This window comes from Musca domestica, unplaced genomic scaffold (genome assembly GCF_030504385.1).
Source record: "Musca domestica strain aabys unplaced genomic scaffold, Musca_domestica.polishedcontigs.V.1.1 1, whole genome shotgun sequence".
Taxonomy (NCBI): Eukaryota; Metazoa; Arthropoda; class Insecta; order Diptera; family Muscidae; genus Musca; species Musca domestica.
This window is the reverse complement of record NW_026712114.1, coordinates 31195299-31220835: the sequence shown is the minus strand read 5'-3', so window position 1 is coordinate 31220835 and position 25537 is coordinate 31195299. Positions and strand designations below refer to the sequence as shown.

The window sequence follows — 25537 nt, the reverse complement described above, 5'->3', positions numbered from 1 at the left end:
TTCCATCTTAACGTCAGATCTTGGGTTTATAAAAATATTGGGATGTGTGAAATTTGAAGATAAACGGACTTTTACGTCACATTTTATAAGAGTTGTAATTATTCAATATTTTGACCCTTTGTGAGGGAGGTACTTGATAGAGTGGACCGATATTGTCCATTTTCGCACCTTAACTAGCACAGACGCAAATATTAGGATTTGCAAAGTTGGAGCAAAATTGGATTAATTCCTCCCTCTCTTTCTCTGCAGAAAATATATTTTTTGAAAATTTCGACCTTTTGTGGGGGACATACCAGAAGGATTGGACCAAAAATGTAACGTAATAATAACTCATAAATTTGTAGATTACTGCTAATATAGTAGGTATCTAGTTAACATTACTAGTTATGATGAAGGTAGCACGTATGCACCAAATTTTTTAACTGGGAAGTCTCCCACCAACTTTTAGGGCTCTCCTATACACATTGTATTTTGGCGCTTTTTTAAAGACTAAATATCTTCCAAAGCTTTTTAAGGAACAGATCTTCAAAGGGTCTACTGTACACAAATCTCAATTGTCCCACTGTTCACAAGTACACTTCTGGTCCCCTTTTTATATTTATTTATGTTTTGCGTGCAATTCTACGTATGAACTGATAAAGATGACGAAGGCAATGCGAATAAGAACGAGGCGACCATTCTTTGTTGTTGTTGGTGTTGGGTGATGCTTGGAAGTTGTTGATTATAAAAATTTTTATTACCTTTTAATATGTAATTCCCTTAGCCATCATAACTTGAACACTTGGATTTCCTGCATGGATTGGCAGCGGGTACAACTTCTTTACAAAGGTGGACAATGTCAGATAAATCTGAGTGGCAAATAGTGAGTGTGTGTGTGCGTGTGTGTTATGGTGGTGGGCACAGTTGAGAAAAAGAACAAGAAAGGAGTAGTTATGGTTGCCGAAGTATTCCATTTTTCGCATTTGTTGTTGTTTTTGTGTTCCTCATTTGATTGTAACGTACAATTTTCAATCTGCTTAAACATGTATATCCTGTCCTTCAACAAGTTTTGTTAATATTTTCAATGTTGATGTGTTCAGTTCAGTTCAGTTCTTTTTATTCTTGCTATGGGATTTTTGTTCGAAGATTTGTTTTTCGTTCACATAATTTGGTGTATTATGACGTAAAGCAACACAAATTTATGGTACATATTTATAGTTTACTCTTATACCCAACTCATTGCAAAAAAGCGTTCGTTTTTTCTTCGTCATCTTCTTAATTGACAATTGTGAGTAGTCCTCCTGTTTGGAGGCTGAGGTGGACAACAACAGCCCCAGTCGGCTTTGTACTATGATAACGATGGATGACAGGCACAACCGGACAGAAAGAAAGAGGTGTAACTGGATAATTTTATATTTATGATGATACCTCTCACACAAAGCAAACAACAACGATGCAGAAAAAACACAGTATCGGCTGTAAAGACTTCTGTGTGAGCGAAGATTATGATGAATGCTAAAAATATCACAATTCTGGCAACATATCGTTTATACCATAAGTGACAACATGAATTCCGATAATTGCCATAATTTATGATCGTCAATTATTTTCTTAATTCAATGGCGAGTTTGTGTTATGATAGGATGTAAACATCAATATTAAATCTAGTTAATGATGCGCTGTGGATAGATAAATTTAAATATCCAGTGAATTTATGCGAGATACAGAGATTCATTAAATTGAAGAAAAGGTCCTTGAAAAAATCTAATTCTAAATATCCAAGAATGTATGTAATGTAGTGAAAAATTATTTTTAAAACATACACGCTTATTATGCTGATGGTCCTTGAAAAATCATTAAAACATTCACACTTATTGTCCTGATAGTCCTTGAATAATTATCTTTAAATCATCCACGTTTATTATGCTGATAGTCCTTGAAAAATCTTTAAAAGATCCACGCTTATTGTCCTGATAGTCCTTGAATAATTATCTTTAAATCATCCACGTTTATTATCCTGATAGTTTTTGAAAAATTATATTTTAAAAATCCACGCTTATTGTCCTGATAGTCCTTGAAAAATCTTTTAAACATCCACGCTTATTGTCCTGATAGTCCTTGAATAATTATCTTTAAATCATACATGCTTATTATCCTGATAGTTCTTGAAAAAATATCTTTTAAACATCCACGCTTATTGTCCTGATAATCCTTGAATAATTATCTTTAAAACATCAATGCTTATTGTCCTGATAGTCCTCGAATAATTATATTTAAAACATTTACCCATATTATCCAGATAGTTCTTGAAAAAAAAATTATCCTTACAAGATCCCAGCTTTTTTGAAACATACACCCTTATTGTCCTGATAGCCCTTGAATAATTATCTTTAAAACATCCACACTTATTGGCCTGTTGGTCCTTGAAAATTATCGTTAAAACATCCACGCTTTTTGGTCAGTTGTTCCTTAAAAAATATCTTTAACAAATCCACGCTTATTGGTCAGTTGGTCCTTGAACAAATATCTTTAAAAAATCTACGCTTATTATCCTGATTGTCCTTGAAAAATTATCTTCAAAAGATCCTAGCTTATTGGCCTGTTGGTCCTTGAAAAATGTATTTTTGAAACATACACGTTTATTGTCCTGATAGTCCTTGAACAATATAATTTTATCTTTAAAACATCCACACTTATTGGCCTCTTGGTACTTGAAAAAATATCTTTAACATATCCACACTTATTGGCCTGTTGGTCCTTGAAATGTCATCTTAAAAACATCCACGCTTATTGGTCTGTTGGTCCTTGAAATATCATCTTAAAAACATCCATGCTTATTGGTCAGTTGGCCCTTGAAAAATATCTTTAAAATATCCACACTTATTGGCCTGGTGGTCCTTGAAATATCACCTTAAAAACATCCACGCTTATTGGCCTCTTGGTCCTTCTAAAAATATCTTCAAAACATCCACGCTTCTTGGCCTCTTGGTCCTTGTAAAAATATTTTTAAAAAATCCGCGCTTCTTGGCCTTTTGGTCCTTGTAAAAAATCTTTAAAAAATTCACGCTTATTGGCCTCTTGGTCCTTGTAAAAATATTTTTAAAAAATCCACGCTTCTTGGCCTTTTGGTCCTTGTAAAAAATCCTTAAAAAATCACGCTCTTTGGCCTCTTGGTCCTTGTAAAAATATTTTTAAAAAATCCACGCTTCTTAGCCTTTTGGTCCTTGTAAAAAAATCTTTAAAAAATTCACGCTCATTGGCCTCTTGGTCTTTGAAGGAATATCTTTAAAAAAAAAATCCACGCTTCTTGGCCTTTGGTCCTTGTAAAAAAATTTTTAAAATAATTCACGCTTATTGACTTCTTGGTTCTCGAAAAAATATCTTTAAAAAATCCACGCTTATTTTTCGCTTGATTCCTGTAAAAATATCTTCTAAAATTCACTCTTATTGGCCTCTTGGTCCTTGAAAATATGTCTTAAAAAATTCACGTTTATTGGCCTTATGGTTCTTGATAAAATATCTTTAAAAAAATCACGCTTATTGTTCTCTTGATCCCTGTAAAAACATCTTTAAAAAATCTACGCTTATTGGCCTCATGGTTTTTGAAAAAATATCTTCAAAAATTGACGCTTATTGGCCACTTGGTCCTTGTAAAAATATCTTTAAAAAATCCACGCTCATTGGACTCTTTAAAAATAAATAAAAAAAATCTTAGGATGTTGTCGGATGTTGATAGTCTTTAGATAAATATTCTGAGAAAAGACACGTTAATGATTTCTAAGACGTTTACGATCACGCGGCTGATAATCCTGAATAATATCTTTATAAAATCCTACAATCTTCAACGTTTAACCTATTTCTTATTATTTGAAATTGCTATTCACTACCACAATTATAGTCCACAATCCAATTTTGGTTGCAAATTATAATAGATTTCCAATATTTTGTAATTGATTCCTTTCTAAAGAAATCCATTATCTTTTGCTAAAAACAAATTATAATTGTTTTTCCAAATACAGAGGAAAAGCTAAACGGTGAACCAACACAAACTAGCTGACATCAAGACAATTTGCTGCATTTATTTAAACAAACAATTCCTTTCACTTTGCCATTAAAACCATTCACTAATTGCCCTGGAATCATAGGACAACAACGTTCGCCAGCAAAAGGTTTGCTTTACTTAACTTGGTTTAGAAACTTGGTTAGGTTTGTTCAGTTGCTGTGGATGGCAGCAGATTTATTGCCACTACATGGAGATCATTAACTTTTATTGCAACAGCAGCAGTAGGAACAACACAAATATGACTTTACCAAGAAGGAGATAGTATTTACACAATCCAATTATAACAATAAATAATCCTCCCAGGTGCAATTATAGCTGGCTAGCTGCAGCCTTTACTCCACATTTGATCATATCCAGTGTGGCAGTGGCAAAATCAAAGTAAAATATGCAAACAAACAAAAGAACCTGGAGACACTGCAACAAAAATGAAAACAACTCAGCAGCAACAGCAAACATCAGCATCATAATATGCCTATTAAATGTAAAAAAAACACTTGAGAAAATAGCCTTACGTGGTAACCGCCAGCTAGGGAGCTCGACTAGATATCAGCCGCGTGCTTCAACTAAGTGCTGAAGAAAGCTAACATGAGTACACAGAAAACATGGGGGCAAACAACACAAATCCCTCTTCAATTAAATACAAAAGAAAACACCTGCTCCCGATTCATGTACGAGTACAATGAAAATCACGATCAGATCGTGTTGTTATTGAAAAAAAAAAACTAGCACAAACATACCGCCAGCGGATGGAGTGTGTCATGTATAGATCGGAAGAAATCAATGCCAACAGAACAGCATGTGTAAATATTGGATAATAATGTAGAGGACATGCAGCATATAACAATATTTGACAAAGGCTTTTCATAACACAGTAGCAATAATTATGTGGCAGATTTTTTTAAAATGAACTAGCAAAGATAAATCTTGTTTTTTCAAATATTTTTCCAATAACTTTGGTGCTCTATTTACATAAGAACTATAATCGTAGAATGCCCAAAGATTATTTTCAATTATTCAGAATAAATAAAAGCGGAATAAAAGCAAATTTTTTTAAGGCCTCTCAACATCTTTTGCGAGGACTCTAGCGTATCTTAAAGACTATTTTTCAGCAATAATCTTGGATTTTTAAAATGAATATCAGCAGAAGTTGACGGATCTTTTCACCAGGTCAGGTTTAATAGGTCAAAACGAACCTCATCGAAATAACGGTTTTAGACCCGAAGTCTCTTTAGGCCAAATCCGTTTCAGGACATTTGGATTCGATCTAGCCATGTCCGTCCGTCTGTCTGTCTGGCTTACTCACGAAGTGAGTGTCCGATTTGATCCAAACTTGGTACATCGTAATATTATTATCAAAATAAGATCGAGTTCGGAGATGGGCAATATCGGTCTACTCCTTCTGGTCGAAATTTTCAAAGAAAATATTTTCTGCGAAGAAAGAGAAACAATAATCCGATCTTGCTCCAAATTTGCAATTTCTAATATTTCCATCTGCTGTAGGTCAGGTGCGTCATCAAGTACTTTCCCACGAAGGGTCAAGATTTAGAATATCTTTGAAGTTCATATGGCGCGAAATTAACATCCGATTCCATTCACACTTGGTACATCTCAATATTTCTATCAGAACAAGATCTGCTTCAGGTGGGATCTCTACCACCATTCCTTCTGGTACCTCCCCCAAAAAGGGTCAAAGTTTTGAATAACCAAAACCATGCAGAAATCCGAAATAAGCATCCGTTTTTTTCATAATTCACACATCCAATTATTTCTACTAACACGAGATCTGCTGTGAAGATGGAATATATCGGTCCACTCTTTTTGGTACCTCCTCCACTCAGGGGTTTGAATATCCATTCAGCTTATAAATCGCGAAATTAACATCCGATTCCATTCGGACTTGCTACATCTGAATATTTCCATCAACACAAGATCCGTTATGGAGATGGTTGCGATCGGACCATTTCTTCTGGCACCTCCTAATAAAGGGTTCAAGTTTATGAAAAACAAAACGCTCAAAGAAAGCGAAATAAGCATCCAACTCTCTTTAAATTTAACATGAAGAAAGATTTGTGCACACCAATGTAGTCCAAACCTGGCATGTCGCAATATTTATATCATATTTATTTAGGTCCGATACGAAATGGACAATACTGGTACATTCTTTTGGAACCTACTCCATAGAAGTCAACAATTTGAATAATCATAACAGAAGTCAAAATATATTTGAATAATCGAACATTGGCTTAGGGCAAAATCGACTGATATTTTTTAACATGTAAGGATCGTAAGGATTTTTAAGAATAGTTATTAAAAAATAATTCTGCCGGTAATTGTAGAATTTTAAAAATCGAAGAGTTAAACAAGTGAAATAGCAGCTAATTTCGGCCGGACCGAACTTTTAATACCCTCCAGCATTTTTATAGGATCCTGTAAATGTTCCAAAAATTCCGTCGAAAAATGCCGTTCAAATGGAACCCGCTATATGGGGGCTATACGAAGACGTGGTACTGAATATATAATTTTTGTCATAGGATGTAACGAACTTTAAATACAAAATTTAAAACAATTCTGTTCTAAAAAATGTCGCTTAAATCATCTCAATAGCGATTATTGGGGGGCTATGCGATATCGCGGACCTATATAGGCAATTCTCTTCCAGGGGATAAAGTACTCAGAAGGAACTCGTTGTGTAGAATTTCAAACAATTCCATTGAGAAATGTGGCTAAAATCATCAAAGTACCGAATTTTGGAAGGTACCGTTATATGGGGCATACATCATGAACCGATGTAGCCAATCTTCGAACTTGACCTGGCCGCAAACAAAAGACACACCTGTGCAAAATTGTAGCTTCCTATCTTAATTCGTTTTGACTGTAGCGTGATTAGAGTACACCGACTTGGCTAAATTGTCTTAGAATTTTATGCTGATCAAGAATATATACTTTGTTAGGTCTAAAATTGTTATTTAGATGAGTTACATGCGGAATGACGAACTTAATATACCTCCATACTATTTATGGTTAACATTAATAGTCTATGCGTGCAAAAATCTTGAACTTTGAAGATAATTTTTTAGAAACTTTTAGTCCAACATTAATGGATTATTAAAGAATGTTTTCAAAGGCTAAATAACAATTTATATACCCTCAGCCATATGGCTACAGCGGGGATATATCATATGGTTAAAACGTGCCACCTCAAATAACGGCTTTAGAACCTAGGTCTTTCTGGACCAAATCCGTTTCATGACATTTTGAGTTAACGATGTCCGTTTACTTGGTTTAATCTTGGTACATTGTAATATTATTAAACATAGACCAAGTTCAGGAATGGGTAATATCGGACCACTTTCACTTCTTCTGATACCTCCCCAATGAGTCAAGTCAACATTTTAACGGAAAATCCTCTTCTATTGAGCTTACAATCTTGTCACTTGGGTAAAAAAGTTTTTTGTCGTAGAAGTTACTTCTATGGGTAGAATAACTTCTGGGGAGAATAACCCAGACAAAAAACAAGGGAACTGATGAGGATTGGTGGCTCTTTCCGAAACCTAGGTATTCCCTGCCTTACCCCTGGTAAACATTACCATCGTTCTCCACTAATAAATAAACGTTTTTTTATAAAAACAACAATAAAGGGATTAAGTCTGACCATTTTGTATGGGGACTATATGAAGACGTGGACCTACATGGCTCATTTTTTGACTTAAGATGTAGTATCCATTACAAACTTCAAATACCAAATTTGAAACGATTCTAACTTAATTGTCACCGATTAAAAAATGAATATTTATTACACAAATTAATTCCCCACAATCCAATTAACGCACTTAGTAAATTGTCCAATCATATTATACATAAAATTATTTCAAAACAATTAAAATTAATTCGCTTACCTGAACATTAAAATTGAAGAAATATTCTGGCCGCAACGGACATGGTAATCCACATTTACAGGTACCCGATGTCAGTAAGTAATCCTTGATTTGAAATGGTGAACGTAGTGTCACACCAGTTGGACTGTAACGAGAAGAAGAATAAGAAAAGGGGGGTGAAACAAAGTGAGAGACACAAATTAATAAAACATGAATGAGTCAAGAGTTAGGTTGTACAGAGCTAATAGAGTAAGAGGTACTTTGAATGGTTTTCATACCGCCCCTTCCATTGTGACATTGTGGGGTAGGACATTTCTAAAAAGGAATTTAAAAACAATTATTAACCATGTCCTACAACTGCACGGCAACGATGGGGGAGGCTAACAACAATAACAACAAGAATTTAAATTAATTTGTTTTGTTTTAACTCGTCGGTCGTCTGTCTGGCTGTGGGGGAGTGGGATGGCAACATGAGTGCTATAGCCTTAAAAGTAGGAATGAATGGAACCAAGCAGGTATGACGTTTATAGATTTAATACAGGAGATAAAGTCAGGCCAAAGCTTAAGGCGTTTTAAATTAAAAGTGGGTGGGGAGGAGCGGGAACGGTGGCAGTATGCAGCATTGTGGTGTAACAGCACGGAGACATGTTGTTTTGTACTAAACAGAATATTGTTGCTCTTATTTGCCACAAGCGATTTCTGCTGTACACCTTCCCTTTGCCATGTAGGTAGCATATCTACCCGTGTCCTTTTGTCTCAACTTTGACTGGATGTTTCCATTGAATTAATTACTTTGACATATGGAGGTTAATTAAGTCTCTGAGAGCCTAAACACACATACACACACACTAATAAACAATGACGTCAGCAGCATATCCCAAGTAGGCCTATGTTTATATGTCATTATTTTGTTTTCAGTCTGCTCAAGTGTTCTGTTATAGACAACAGCAACATAAAACAACAACCATTAAAAGTATTTGTTTTTGTATTTTCTTCTTGGCGTGTCTTTTCCTCCATGGCAGTTCAAGTTAAGAGGTGTGTTTAATTCCCGAGAAATGCCAATAAAAAGTAAATACCATGGATATAATATTTCACGTTGAACTCAAGTAATTTGTTACAATTAAACAATTCGAGTGAACTAAACAAATGGAAAATTAGATAAATTGAAAGCCAATTACATACAATTTGAATTGAAAATGCTACAATTTTAAATTAACAAGTTACGAAGTATCAGTCGCTCTAACCGACAGATCTCTACCCTCAGCCAATGTTCGATTATTTAAATATATTTTGACTTCTGTTATGATTATTCAAATGTTTGACCCTCTATGGAATAGATTCCGAAGAAAATGGCAAATATTATCCATTTCGTATCGGAATAATAATAAATAACATGTTAAAAAGCAGTTAGTTCGGCCGGGCCAAACTTTGAATACCCTCCACCATTTTGAAACTAATTTGGAAATTTAAAAAAAATAAAATCCTTAAAAAATTCTGTTAAATTTTAAAAATACCGAATATTGCCGTTATATTGGGGTCTATACGACGTGGACCTACATAGGCATTGTTTGTCATTAGCCATTACCATATTCAAATTCGAAACTTAAAATAAACGTTGAATAATGTAGCTTAAATCATCAAAATATCGTATATAGGGAGGTGCCGTTAAATTGGAACTGTGCGAAGACCTGGACCTGCATAGACAATTTTGTCACAGGATATAGCATCCATATTCTTGGATTTATAACAGCTATAATCGTGAAAGTTTTAAGAATTTTTAAAAACTATCACAGCTAGACTCGATTTTTGTGATTTTTTTACAATATTTTTTTCGGAAGGATGGGGATCACATTAGATTTTCTTACATTTCTCAAAAGATCTATAACTAATATATTATATTAACGATTATCGAATATCAGGATTTAAACATCGTGAATATAATCGACAATTTTTCAGAAGGAGTGGTCGGATATATCTTAAATAATAAAAAAAATATTTGGATCTGTGAAATTTGGAGATAATCGGATTCATACCGATATTGTCATTTTCGCACTGACACAAATATTGGGATTTTAAAATTTTCGACCTTTGAACTCGACATAAGTTTGACAAAAATATTACGATGTACGAAGTTTGGCCCAATTTGGATACTCCTTTCGAGAGTTATCGTGCTCACTAGCCAGCCAGACAGACAGACGGACGGACAGACATCGCTAAATCGACTTCAAATGTCCTTAAACGGATTTGTTCCAAAGATACCTAGGGTCTAAATCCGTTATTTCGGCTAGGCACGTTTTGATCTTATCAAATGATATAGGGTTGCCCATATTCGACGGATCCATCTGACAACGCCATAACTTTTGACAGAGATGTCACATCGCTTAATGACATACCGCGTTTGAAGCGTCAGTCCAAGCAGATTTTTACTATGAACCAATACACGCCACGCGAGCGCTCTGAAATTTACATTCAACAGAAGAAGTCAATTGTGAAAACTCAACGTGCTTTTAAAACTTAAAAAAATGTGAAAAGTGCGCCTTCTAAGAAAACCATTAAGAGTTTATACGAAACATTTTCGACTGGTAAGGCTCTTTCTAATCCGAAGAGGCCATATAAAAGTCTACCAAGGCGATCGGCCGAGAATATAGCTGCCGTACGAGCCAGTGTTGATAGGTCCCCAACAACATCCCAAAAACGCCGTTCTCAGCAGTTGGGCATGGCTCGGTCCACTTTACAACGGATTATTCGCATTGATTTACATTTGTTCCCGTACAAAATTCAATTGACGCAAAGAATGTTGCCTGCGGACAAGCCTCGTCGATTGGAATGGGCCCAAAGGTCCGTCGAATATGGGCAACCCTGTATATACCCTCTCTAGCTATATGGCAGTGATATAAAATCCAAAATTTTTATGTCTAGCAATCCCTAAAAATATTTCATAAGTCTCAATTTTAGGTCTAAGATTCCTTAAAAATGGCTATTAAATGGCTATTTAATTTAAATCTTTAGGTCCGAGAGTCCTTAAAAAGAATTCACGATTTTTATGTCTGAAAGTCCTAAAAATGCACGATTATCAAATGCAATAAAAACAAATATTCATGATTTGTAGGTCTGAGAATTACATGAATTACAGATATAAGCATCTCTGGAAAACATTATAATGATTACCTTTCAAGAACTCTAACAGACCTAGAATTAGTTAGTTGGTTTGAAAAGACTTAAAGTATAACATATTTAGGCGCGATTTGAAATAATACATTAAAATGATGCTAAAATCTGATTTTAAATCATAGATATTTTACTCAATTTTTTATAAAGAACTTTCAGAACCATAAATAGCATATTTTTTATGGATGTTGTTGAAGTTTTGTATGTTTTATTTATTTTGTATGAAGGACATTAAAACATGAAATCGTTGATTGTTTTTAGGAAATTGCTGTAAGAGCTCTAAAAATTATATATTGTACATCGCTGTAAACCCGACATCACTACAAGGTAGACTTACATTTTTATTTAAAAACACTGGTGATACGAAAAGAAATTTACATTTTTTAATTGCTAAATTTTCACACATTACCACCTTTGTTGGTGGATGGCCAACCAGCAAAAAGTTAATTAAAATGGAAAAATATTATTCGCAGCCAATCAAAACAAACAAACTGCTTTAGTACAGACACCAAAAATAAAAATCAAAATAAACAAAAACGAAAAATTATACAAAAGTTTCAAGGTGTTCTCCATCTCACCTGAACAATGAAAACATGAGGGGCGGGGTGATAATAAGTGATGACTGGTATCTATAGTTGGATGGTTGCCTGCCTGGCTGGCGTTACTGTTTTCTTTTTATTAAAATGTTAATAAATGCCAAGAAAACGTCTTGAACGGCGATAAGCAGAAGAAAAACCACATTAATATTTTTCTTTTCGCTTAGCAATGAGGATTTACAAAAGACAGTGCAGATTATCATTGTGTCAATGATGGGTAACAAGGTAGGAAGCAACGCAAGAAAGCTAGTCAGAGAGTCAGCCATCATTCGTTCATTGTCTGACTTTGCACGTCCGTCAGTAGTTGTTAGTTAAAGTTGCCATTTTTTGACCATGACTGAAATGGAATATTTTGACAATATTCCAATAATAATTGGCATCAACAAACGAAATGTTTATTGAGTCGTACATAAAGTCATAGAGCATATGAACAGTGGAGTAGATGGAGATTATATATGCTATTTAAAATTGTTTAAAGCTTTATATTTGAAAGAAAAACAAGTAAAAGTTCGGCCGGGCCAAACTTTTAATACCCTCCACCTTAGGGTAGAGGAAACATTAGAAGAAATGTGGCAAAAACCATTAAAATGCCGAATATCGGGAGGAACAGTTATATGGGGGCTATACCAAATCGTGGACCTATACATACAATGTTTCGCCACACGAACCCATTCTGGTCCACAAATACCAATTTTTAGACAAATCCGTGAAAAAATGTGGCAAAAATAATCGAAATACCGAATATCGGGAGGTACCTTTATATGGGGGCTATACCAAAATGTGGACCTATACATGCAATGTTTTGCCACACGTACAGGGACCTGTTATGACCTACAAATACCAATTTTTAGACAAATCAGTGAACAAATGTGTGGCAAAAACCATCAAAATACCGAATATCGGGAGGTACCGTTATATGGGGACTATACCAAATCGTGGACCCATACATGCAATTTTTCGCAGCCGGAGCTGGAACCCATTATGACCAACAAATACCAATTTTTAGACAAATCAGTGAGAAAATGTGGCAAAAACCATCAAAATACCAAATATCGGGAGGTACCGTTATATGGGGGCTATACCCAAATGTGCACCTATACATGCAAGGTTTTGCCACACGCACAGGGACTCGTTATGACCTACAAATACCAATTTTCAGACAAATCCGTTAAAAAATGTGGCAAAAATCATCAAATTACCGAATATCGGGAGGTACCGTTATATGGGGGCTATACCAAATAGTGGACCCATACATGCAATGTTTCGCCACCGGAGCTGGAACCCATTATGACCAACAAATACCAATTTTTAGACAAATCCGTGAAAAAATGTGGCAAAAATAATCAAAATACCGAATATCGGGAGGTAACTTTATATGGGGTATATACCAAAACGTGGACCTATACATGCAATGTTTCGCAACCGGAGCTGACTCACAAATACCATTTTCAAGACAAATCAGTGAAAAAAAATGTGCTAAAAACCATCGAAATACCGAATATCGGGAGGTACCGTTATATGGGAGCTATACCAAATCGTGGACCTATACATGCAATGTTTTGCCACACGCACAGGGACTCGTTATGACCTACAAATACCAATTTTCAGACAAATCCGTGAAAAAATGTGGCAAAAATCATCAAATTACCGAATATCGGGAGGTACCGTTATATGGGGACTATACCAGAACGTGGACCGATATATCTCATTTCAATACCAACCATCCTAGACACAATACCAATTGCTCTGCTAAATTTTGGCGCTCTACGTCAAATAATGTGGGCTTTATCGTGATTTCAACAGACAGACAGACAGACGGACATCGTTAAATCGACTTAGAATTTTATGCTGATTATGAATATATATATACTTTACGGGGTCTACGACGAATATTTAAGGATGTTACAAACGGAATGACAAAGTTAATATACCCTCCTTTCCAAGGTGGAGGGTATAAAAATTTATGATTAGCAAAGGACGGATGGACGGATTTTGCCGACGGATGTATACCCTCAACTATTGTCCGTTTATTTAAACATATTTTGACATCCGTATTTATTATTCATTATGTTGAGCCTTTATGGGGGAGGTTTCGAAAGAGTTGGCCAATATTATCTTTGATAAATGTCAACGCGCCATATTTGGACTTTTTACTTGTTATGAGATGTGTGATAATTTTTTTTCCAGATATAGCGAATAGATCAGCTAATACTAATAAAAATATTGGGACCTGCAAAATGTAAAAAATCGAACATTTATTTTCCAATTTTTAATGGGGGAGGAGGTATCGGAGGGAATGATCGGAAAAAATCATTCACATCAGATCTCTTGTTGAGAGAAATATTAAGATATACTAGGTTTGAACGCAATCACTGACTTGTTTCGTAAGTAATGACAGATTTAAGTATTTAAAATTGTGATCGATTGTGGGGGGGAGGGGGTACCACAAGGGGTAGGTCGATATCTATCATCTTCACACCATATCTTTTGTGGGTGTGTGGAATTTTAAGAAAGTCGTATGCTTATTTCACACCTTATGAGATTTTACGAAAATCGTATGCTTATTTCACACTTTGTGAGAGACATAATTACTCAAAATGTTGATCCGTTATGTGGGAGGAACCAGATGGTGTGGTCCGATATATTCCATCTTCACATCAGATCTTTTATTAGTAGAAATATTGTGATGTGTCAAATTTAAAAAGAATCGGACGCTTATTCCCCGTTTTTAGGGCGTTTTTTTTATTAAAAATTTGATCCCTCTGCGGGGGAGGTACCGCAAGGAGTAGTTCGATATATCTCATCTTTACACCAGATCTTGGGATGTGTGGAATTTTAAGAGAGTCGGATGCTTATTTATATTTTTATGAGAGATATGATTATTGAAAAATTTGACCCGTTGTGGGGGAGGTACCAGAAGAAATGGTCCCATCTCTACCATCTTTATTACAGATCTTGTCTTGATGGAAATACTGAGATGTACCAAGTCTAAATGGTATCGGATGTTAATTTCACGTTTTATGAGTTTCACGGATATTTAAAATGTTGAACCTTTGTAGAGTGGACCGATGTATTCCATCTCCATGCCAGACCTTGGGTTAATAAAAAATGTTGGGATGCGTGAAATTTGAAGACAGTCGGACTCTTACAGCACATTTTATAAGTGTTATAATTATTGAGGACTTGTTGGAGTGGAACGATGTTGTCCTAGCACTGACGCAAATATTAGGATTTGCAAAGTTAAAGCAAAATCGGATTATCGTTTCTATTTTTTTTTCTGTGCAGAAAATATATTTTTTGAAAATTTCTACCTTTTGTGGTGGAGGTACTGTAGAAAGAGTGGACCAATATATTCCACCATAGTATCAGACATAGGGTTAATAAAAATATTTGGATGTGTGAAATTTGAAGACAATCGGACTCTTACATCTCTTTTTATAAGATTTGTAATTATTCAAAATTTTGACCCCATTGTCCATTTTCGCACAACACTGACGCTAATATTAGAAATTACAAAGTTGGAGCAAAATCGGCTAATCATTTCTCTTTTTGTGCCCAATTTTTTGAAAAATTCCACATTTTGTGGGGAGGTACCAGAAGGAGTGGACCGATATTGCCAATCTCCGAAATCGATCTAAGTTTGACAAAAATATTACGATGTATCAAGTTTGAACAAAATCGCATAATCCCTTCGAGAGTTATGCGCGGACCAGCCAGACAGCCAGATAAACAGACGGACGGACATGGCTAGGATCGACTCCAAATGTCCTGAAACGGATTTGGTCCAAAGATACCTAGGGTCTAAAACAGATATTTCGATGAGGCACGTTTTGACCGTATCAAATGATATATACCTTGTGGTAGCCAGCTGAGGGTATAAAAATTGATAGACCACTGTGCAGCACCACATAAATATTTGTTACAAGACACACACATTCATTTCCCTTTGATCACGTCATATGACAAGAAATGTCAAAAACAAAACACCAAGAAAAAAATCGTAACGAAACCATTTAACCATTTTCGTGTGAACAATACACTTCGTTTAAGACATACATGTGCTCGTGAGACAATTGAAATGTTGTTGGTTTTGGTCGTGAATAATGTTGTTATTGCTGAACGATTTTTTTTACTCTACGGATCCTAACTGAATAGTTTTGTTTTGCAAAAGCCACTGACAATCATGTGTGTATGTTGGCAATGATGAATTGAAGTTTCTTTTTCACACATAATAGCCCAAAAGTGGAGGTGGTGGCGGTGGTTGTTTTTGGCATAGCTTTAATTTGATCTTTTGTTCGCTAATAAATGTTTTGTTAAATATTTTGACATGTCTGGGAAAAATATTTTTGAATGTATCCCATTAAATGTGCGTTTTGTTGTTTGTAATCAAGCAACAATGTAGATATGGCATTGTTTATTTGTAGAAGAAAAAATGTTTGCTGAAAACATTTTTTGATTGTAAATCGAAAAATATCGGAACTAATTTTGGAGCTTCATATTTGTTTTGGGCTAATTGAATAACCTTTTTAGTCATATGGCTACAGATGGTATATATCATTTGATACGGCCAAAGAGTGCCTCATCAAAATAACGGTTTTAGACTCTAAGTCTCTTTGGACCAAATCCGATTTAGGACATTTGGAGTCGATCTAGCGATGTCCGTCTATCTGTCTTTCTGCTGGTTGGTGCACTCGATAACTCTCGAAGGAAGTATTCGATTTTGTGCAAACCTTCTACATGGTAAGATTATTATCAACCTTAGATCGAGTTCGGAGATGGGCAATACTGATCCACTCCTTCTGGCACCTCCCCCATAAAAGCTTAAGATTTTCAAAAAATATATATTTTTCTGCATAGAAAGAGAAAGGATAATCCGATTTTGCTCCAACTTTGCAAATTCCAATATTTGCATCGGTGTTAGGTCTGGTGCAAAAATGGACAATATCGGTCCACTCCCCTACAAAAGGTCAAATTTTTGATAATTAATACTCTTATAAAATATGATGGAAGAGTCCGATAGTCTTTCAATTACACACATTACAATATTTTTACTAACCTATGGTCTGGCGTGAAGATGGAATATATCGGACCACTAATTCTGGTACCTCCCCCACAAAAGGTCAAAATTTTTAATATCCTTGAAACTCTCAAAACACGAAATTAACATCCGATTCTATTTAGGCTTAGCACATCTCAATATTTCTATCAAAACAAGATCTGTTATAAATACAGTAGAGATCGGACCATTTCTTCTGGAACCAAAGGGTTCAAGATTTAAAAACAAAACGCTCAAAGAATACAAAATAAGCATCCCACTCTCTTCAAATTTCACACATACAAACATTTTTGCTAACATAAGATCTGTTGAGAAGATGCCATATATCTGCGAACCCCCTCTGGTACCTCATCCCCAAAGGTTCACAACAGCACTTCTGGCAATAGAAGAGCTGTAACAGATCTTCTAGTCATAGAATAACTGTAACAGGTCTTCTGGTCATAAAAGAGCTGTAACAGGTCTTCTGGCCATAGAAAAGCTGTAACAGGTCTTCTGGCCACAGAAGAGGTTTTCTGAACATAGAAGAGGTCTTCTGACCATAGAAGAGTTGTAACATCACTCCTAGTCATAAAAAAGCTGTAAAAGGTCTTCTGGCCGAAGAGCTGTAACAGGGGTTCTAGTCATAGCAGAGCTCTGTTGTTCCCAGAGGAACTGTAACAGGTCCTCCGTCCCCAGAGGAGCTGTAAAAGGTCCTCCGTCCCCAGAGGAGGAGGAGGAGGTTTTCTGAACATAGAAGAGGTCTTCTGTCCATAGAAGAGCTGTAACATCACTCCTAGTCATAAAAAAACAGTAAAAGGTGTTCTGGCCGTAGAAGAGCTGTAACAGGTCTTCTAGTCATCGAAGAGCTGTAATAGGTCTTCTAGTCATCGAAGAGCTTTAATAGGTTTTCTAGTCATCGAAGAGCTGTAACAGGTCTTCTAGTCATAGAAGAGCTTTGTTGTCGCCAGAGGAACTGTAACAGGTCCTCCGTCCCCAGAGGAGCTCGTAATATACATTTTAGACCACACAAAGTATATATATTCTTGATCAGCATAAAATTCTATGTCAATTTAGCGATGTCCGTCCGTCTGTCCGTCTGTGGAAATCACTCTAGCTTCCGAACGAAATGAAGTAGATTGAAATCCGAAATGTTTCAAATTTGGTATTTAAAGTTCGTAATGGATACCACAGCCTATGACAGAAAAGTGTACGTTCAGGTCCACGTTTTTTCAGTCTATGACAGAAAATTGTCTGTGCAGGTACACGTCTTTGTATAGCCCCCATATAAAGGTACCACCCGGTATTCGGTACTTTGATGATGTTAGCGACGTTATTCACCGGAATTGGTTCAAATTTGGTATTTGAAATTCGTAATGGATACCACAGCCTATGACAGAAAAGTGTACGTTCAGGTACACGTATAGCCCCCATGGTACCACCCTATATTCGATATATTGATGATTTTAGCATTTGAATATTGTAATGGATTATAATAAAAGTTGCATATGCAAGCCCACGTCTTCGTATGGACCATATTATGACGGCTTCGGTATTTTTAAGATTTTAACAGAATTTTTAACGGATTTGATTTTTTTCTTAAATTGACAAATTCGTGGCACGTCGCAATATTTATATCATATTAATTTAGGCCCGATACGAAATGTCCATTCCTTCACAACCTACTCCATAGAGGGTCCACAATTTAAATAATCATAACAGAAGCTAAAATATATTTAAATACTCGAACATTGGCTGAAGGTATACATCTGTCGGCAAAACCGACTGATGCTTTTTAACTAGTTATTTGTTCAAACAATGAACGATTACCTCACGGCGGAAATATGTTGACATATAACTTATTAAGTAAGAAAATATCAGGCGGTTGGTTATACCAACAAAAACTTGGAAGGTGTATGTGCCACTTTCAGCATTACTAGTAATGAGAACCACCTATCCTCTGCATTACAGAAAGGCTACAGAATAATGAGTAATTTATTTAAAAGTATAACAAAAATATATCAAGGAAGTAAAACATAAATCCTACTAAAAAAACTCAAAATAGATCTAAAAAAAAACTCAAAATAGACTTTACCTAAAATTTAAAATTTAATTTTAATTCCAGACCTCATATCGATCTAAAACGTATTATCCATGCCACAATTCTGAAGTAGCCCTTGTCATTTTATTAAATATGCAAATATACATTTTTCCAAACTGTTTAACTTTAATGTCATAGCAAGAAGGACCTATTACCGTTATGTAAACCAATCAAAGTAAATACTTGCCGTTATCCTTATGTAAACTCATTTCAACTGTGTGTACGTTTTATGACGCTTCTACAGCCGTTTGTTTTACGTCCGCGTCATTGTGTTTCGACATTCTCATTTATGGCGAAGAAGAACAACGCCATTTGCAAAATTCAAACTACAACTATGAACAATTCTAGAAACAATTCTTGGGAAAAGGAACAATTATTGTTTCAACCAGGCGACCAACCGACGAACCATTCAAAGGTTTTCCAGGCCACCGTCATTGCCATTGCAAGAAGCCAACCAACACCGATTGTGGGTACAAATGTTTTTATTGGCATCATAAAAATAAAGCTAACATTTTGACGGGCTTTGAATTGCCGTCGTAACCAAACCGACCTGTGACATGTTGTGCATCGCACAAGGACGATGTGGCTGTTACAACTGTGACATCAATGCGTCTATGTGCGCCTGGTTTTCATGAAGACCACCTACAGTCATCTTAATTTGTAAAAGTAGAACAATTGTATTTTTTTAGATTACAATTAGAATTAAGTTATATTTTCAAAAGGGAAACTGAATCTTCAATTTCAAAACCGCAAAGAAAAGACATTCTTTCAGTGGAGTCATATAAAAAGTCTTGTCTATATTATTTCCTCCATAATTAACTAGAAACAGAAATAATTAACAATTACAACGACTAATCCACTACTTTCGCCATAGAAATTTAATGCAATCAACTTTACATTCAGACACTTTATTAATTACCCCGGCATACGCAAAGTCATTGAATTGAGAACAAGAATATTAGCAAATGCGGCTATCCAAGAATAATAAATCGCTGAGCAAAACATGCCAACAATTCATCTTCTAATTAAATTCACAACGATTTCAATTAGGCTCTTCATTAATTTTAAGTTGATCTGTTCTCAACAACCGTAGGCAGAGGGTATAGATATTTAAAAATGAATTAGTAGTTGTTGTCGGCTAATTGGCCATAAGGGATTTTGGTCAGACAACGACTGCTACCCCGCCGCAGATTGTTGAGTTTTCATTTTTAATTCAAAATTTCAAATGAAATCATTTTAATTGCAATAATTTTGTGTGTGTGTGTGTGTGTTTTGCAAATAGCAAAAGAAAAAAACAAACTCTGAAAACATTGGCAGGGCGAAATAAATCATTTATTATTAATAAAATATGTTTTTTTTTTGTTACCATATCAGAGATGGTACGGCAAAGAATGATCCCCTAAATACTAAAATTTTATTTTGGAAATACATGGTGAGATAAAAAAAACCGTAACAAAGTCAAACGCCATAATTTTTACATTTTTATACCCTCCACCATACTATAGAGGGTATATTAACTTTGTCATTCCGTTTGTAACTCCTCGAAATACTCATGTCAGACCCAACAAAGTATAGATATTCTTGATCAGCGTAAAATTCTAAGTCGATTTAGCGATGTCCGTCTGTCCGTCTGTCTGTTGCAATCACGCAATCTTTCGAACGAATTGAGATACAAGGCTAAAATTTTGCACACATGTTTATTTTTACAGTAGGCAGGTTAAGTTCGTAAATGGGCCATGTAGGTCCACGTTTTCATATAGCCCCCATATAACGGTGCCTCCCGATATTCGGTATTTTGATGATTTTAGCGACATTATTCACCGGAATTGTTTCATATATGGTATTTGAAGTTCGAAATGGATACTACAGCCTATGAAAGAAAATTGTCTGTGCAGGTCCACGTCTTCGTATAGCCCCCATATAACTGTACCTCCCGATATTTGGTATTTTGTTGATTTTAGCGACATTATTAATCAGAATTGTTCAAAATTTGGTATTTGAAGTTCGCAATGGATACTACAGCCTAAGACAGAAAATTGTCTGTGCAGGTCTACATCTTCGTATAGCCCCCATATAACGGTGCCTCCCGATATTCGGTATTTTGATGATTTTAGCGACATTATTCACCGGAAATGTTTCATATATGGTATTTGAAGTTCGTAATGGATACTACAGCCTATGACAGAAAATTGTCTGAGCAGGTCCACGTCTTCGTATAGCCCCCATATAACTGTACCTCCCGATATTTGGTATTTTGTTGATTTTAGCGACATTATTAATCGGAATTGTTCAAAATTTGGTATTTGAAGTTCGCAATGGATACTACAGCCTAAGACAGAAAATTGCCTGTGCAGGTCCACGTCTTCGTATAGCCCCCATATAACGGTACCTCCCTATATTCTATATTTTGATGATTTTAGCTACATTATTCACCGTTTATTTCAAGTTCCGAATTTAAATTTGGTAATGACTTATGACAAATAATACCCGTGTGGGTCCACGTCGTATTCGGTATTTTTAAAATTTTATCGAAGTCTTTTCAGGACTTTATTTCCAAATTCATTCCAAATGGTGGAGGGTATTCAAAGTTCGGCCCGGCCGAACTTACTGCTTTTCAACTTGTTTGTAAACTTTTTTAATGAAAGCAAAAAAATGTCGGAAATAGTACCAAAATTATAGAATAACTTTAGATGTGTTCGAATTTGTCACCTTTGGCACGAATTATGGCCTTCAAACGGCCAATAAAATATGTCACATGCTGCCCGAATGTTGATCTGCGGTATTATGGCCCATTCCTGGCAAAGAGCTTGCTTGAGGTAATTGACACTTTGGCATTTTTTAGTGCCAACCTAACTCTTCAAAATACTCCAGATACAATTGTCCAATGGATTGGTATCCGTGGACTTTGGTGGCCATTGTGCCCTGGAAATGAAGCGAGGAACCTCATTTTGTAACCATTCTAGGGTGGCGCGTGCTGATTGCGATGGTGCTGAGTCCTGTTGGAATGTCCAAAGTCTGCAGCCAAAATGTACGAGCTGGGAGCGACCATAGGATGTTATGTCGGCCCACACCATCACCATGGCCGGTGCTTGAGTTCTGGTGGCCAACCGAAGGTGCACATTTTCAGCTGACCTCTTAGGCAAGTAAACACTTTGTTTTGTTTACAAACTCATCGGAGAAAACCAAATTCGGCAGTTCACAACTTTCGGCCAAGCGAAGCAACTCTTTAGCTCTTTGAGTTTATTTTCTTTCTGTTTCGTTGTAAGTTCTTGCACTTTTTGGAATTTTAATAGCGTTACCTTGATCTCATTCAATATTCAATATTTACCGAATGGAATTTTGCGTTATGTTCAGCTCACGAGCCATTTATCGGCACTGCGACGCGGGTTTCGATCAAGTCGCTTCTTTACTTTTCGAACCATTTCTGCGTGTGTTGCTGTTTTCTTTCGTCCACTTTTGTACGCTTGTAATGAGCTATCAAAGGAATAATTTTAACAGCTGTCGGACGAGTGGCTTAGAAATGACAGCACTCCGAAGTCGGTAACAGCTTTTGCATCTCACCCTGTATTTGTCAGTTATTTCAAAATAATGTGCGTTATTTTATAAGTTGGCAAATTTTTACAGTCGTAAACGAATTTGAGTCTCGTTACATGCCATCCCTGTCACAACAAATACAAACAGCAAAGTCAACAACTGAACAAATTAAATCCAATTACACGCCAAAAACAGAGAATTTGAATTCAAATACAAATTCCCATTGAAAATAGAAAATAATAATGGGAGAATGAATGTTGACTGGCTCTGTCTGACATGAGTGACATATGATGACAAAACAACCATTATATCCAAATATATTCAAAATCAACGTTTCTATACTGCGACTACCATTTGTTGTCGTCGTTGTTGTTGCTGCCGCAGTTGTGACAATAATAGACATTCATTGTAATTAAGATTTCATTGGAAGTAATTATTCCATTATTGTGTTATGACAGAAGCTGTAATCTCATCTCATTGGCGTACATGTGAAGATTACTGAAGGCAAAAAAAACACAAATAATTGAATGAAATTTGTGAGAAATAATAGTGAATTTCAGATAACAATTCGGTCAAGTTATTACATTTTTACTTGAGGACATGAAGTATTTCAAGAACTATAAATTTCGAATAAGACATTCCACGAGGGCCGGTCCTGACGCATAGGTGTGTCACAAGGCCGGGTTTTTGGAAATTCGTACTAAAAGGGTATGAAAATTTCTCAAATGTATTAAAAACAAGTTAAATAGTATCAGTCAGTTTTGCCGACAGTTTTATACCCCCAGCCTTCACAACAAATTTTGCGTAGCAAAAATGTTTGGATGTGTAAACTTTGATGAGAACCCGATGCTTATTAAAATCGTTCATTCACAACTGTGATCCTTTGTGGGGGATGTACCAGAAGGAATGGTCCGATTTCCACCATCTTTGCAACAAATCTTGTGGTGATGGAAATATTGATATGTGCCAATGTTCGTGGATATTTAAAATTTTGAACTTTTGTGGGGGAGATATCAAAAGGAGTAGTCCGATATATTCCATCTTCACACCAAACCAAAGAATTTAAACTTGCAATTTGGTGAGAATCAAGTTTTGAAAAGTAAGGGTGAGATGAAACAACTGCAACCAACTTCAGACTGCTGTCATTTCTAAGCCACTCGTCCGACCGCTGTTAAAATTATTCCAGTGACAGCTCATTATATGGTTTAGAAGCATATAAAAGCATTTTAGTGATAATTTTCTAGAAAAAAAGTTATTCGTGATGAAATTCAAGCGTGATAGTGTGATTTCTTTTTATCCGGTGTCTCTCCAGTATTTCAATGTGAATAAATGTTTTGTGTCTTGTGCAATCGCTCGTTTCCGTGGTACTGGAGCGTAGCCCGACGTCAAGGAAGTGGACGGAAAAAACAGCAACATGAGCAGAAATGGTTCGAAAAGTAAAGAAGCGAATTGATCGAAACCCGCGTCGCAGTTTGAAAAAAGGCTCGTGAGCTGAACATATCGCAATATTCCATTCGGAAAATATGGAAAAATGAGCTCGGAGTAAAGCCATTGAATTTCCAAAAAGTGCAACAACTTACACCGCAACAGAAAGAAAATAGACTCAAAAGAGCTAAATAGTTGCTTCGCTTGGCCGAAAGTGGTGAACTGCCGAATTTGGTTTCCTTCTATGAGAAAACATTCGCTGTTCAGCAGTTTGTAATCAGACATGATCGTGTTTACTTGCCAAAGAGGCCAGCTGAAAATGTGCACCTTCGGTTGGCCACCAGAACTCAAGCGACGGCCATGATGATGGTGTGGGCCGCAATAACAGCCGATGGTCGCCCTACGCTCGTATTAATTGGCCATGGCATCAGAATAAATGCCGAATATTATAGCGAAAATATTCTGGAGGGTGCATTAAATGCTTGGGCACGCAAACATTTTTGCCGCAGACCTTGGACATTCCAACAGGACTCAGCACCATCGCACTCAGTACGCGCCACCCAAGAATTGTTACAAAATGAGGTTCCTCGCTTCATTTCCAACGCACAATGGCCACCAAAATCTCCGCATACCAATCCGTTCGACTATTGTGTCTGGGGTATTTTGAAAAGCAAGATTGGTACTAAAAAAATACCGGGAATGGGCCAAAATACCGCAGAGTAACATTCGGGCAGCGTGTGACGGTTTCATTGGCCGTTTGAAGGCCATAATTCGTGCCAAAGGTGACCAATTCGAACAAATCTAAACTTATTCTAAAATTTGATGCTATTTCTGACATTTTTTGCTTTCATACAATAAAATTTAAATAAAAAACCAGTAGAGAAAGTCTTAAAGTCGGGCGGGGCCGACTTTATGATACCCTACACCACTTTGCTAATTTAGTAGAGCTCCACATAACAATTAAACGTTTTTATGGGAGAATTCAATCATACACGCTATCATTATAATTATAATTTAAAGTTCAAGGGACTAAATATGCCGAAACATTTGTATCTCTTAAATTCGGAATTGTATTGCCCATTTGGTGCACAATTAATTTGAAATCGGATAAAGATATATATGGGAGCTATATCCAAATCTGAACCGAACTCGATAAAATTTGGCAAAGATATTTCTGAGCTGTATTTGATATATTTGCCTGAATATCGTTGTTACGGAGTGCATATTACGGCTGTGGGTAACAAATATAACAAATCGGATGAATAATATATATGGAAGCTATAGCTATATCTGAAACGATCTTCACTAAATTTGACATACTAGCTTCTAGACTCAATTCGGTCGTAAATGCCAAATTCCATCCCATTTGGATAAATATTAGACGTTTGGTGCACAATAAGAGGTAAATCGGACGAAGTTATATATGGGAGCTATATCCAAATTTGAACCGATCTCGATAAAATTTAGCAAATGTATTTCTGAGCTGTATTTGATATATTTCCCCAAATATTCTTGTTACAGAGTGCATATTACGTCTACGGAGGACAAAAATAACAAATCGGATGAACAATATATATGGGAGCTATAGCTATATCTGAACCGATTTCGATCAAATTTGGCATACTTATTTTCATGTCCAATCTGATCGTACGTGCCAAATTCCATCCCATTTGGATAAATATTAGACGTTTGGTGCACAATAAGAGGTAAATCGGACGAAGTTATATATGGGAGCTATAACCAAATCTGAACCGATCTCGATAA

General features: G+C 36.0%; 1 protein-coding gene across 1 annotated transcript in view; it reads right to left on the bottom strand.

Annotated features, from left to right (window-relative positions):
* The window catches only part of LOC101889975 (mucin-2), a 534609-nt gene that overhangs the window by 399288 nt on the left and 109784 nt on the right, over positions 1-25537 (bottom strand). Inside the window, exon 3 of the mRNA XM_059121607.1 lies at positions 7939-8062. Coding sequence (XP_058977590.1) covers positions 7939-8062 — 124 coding nt within the window. The remainder of the gene's footprint in view (positions 1-7938; positions 8063-25537) is intronic.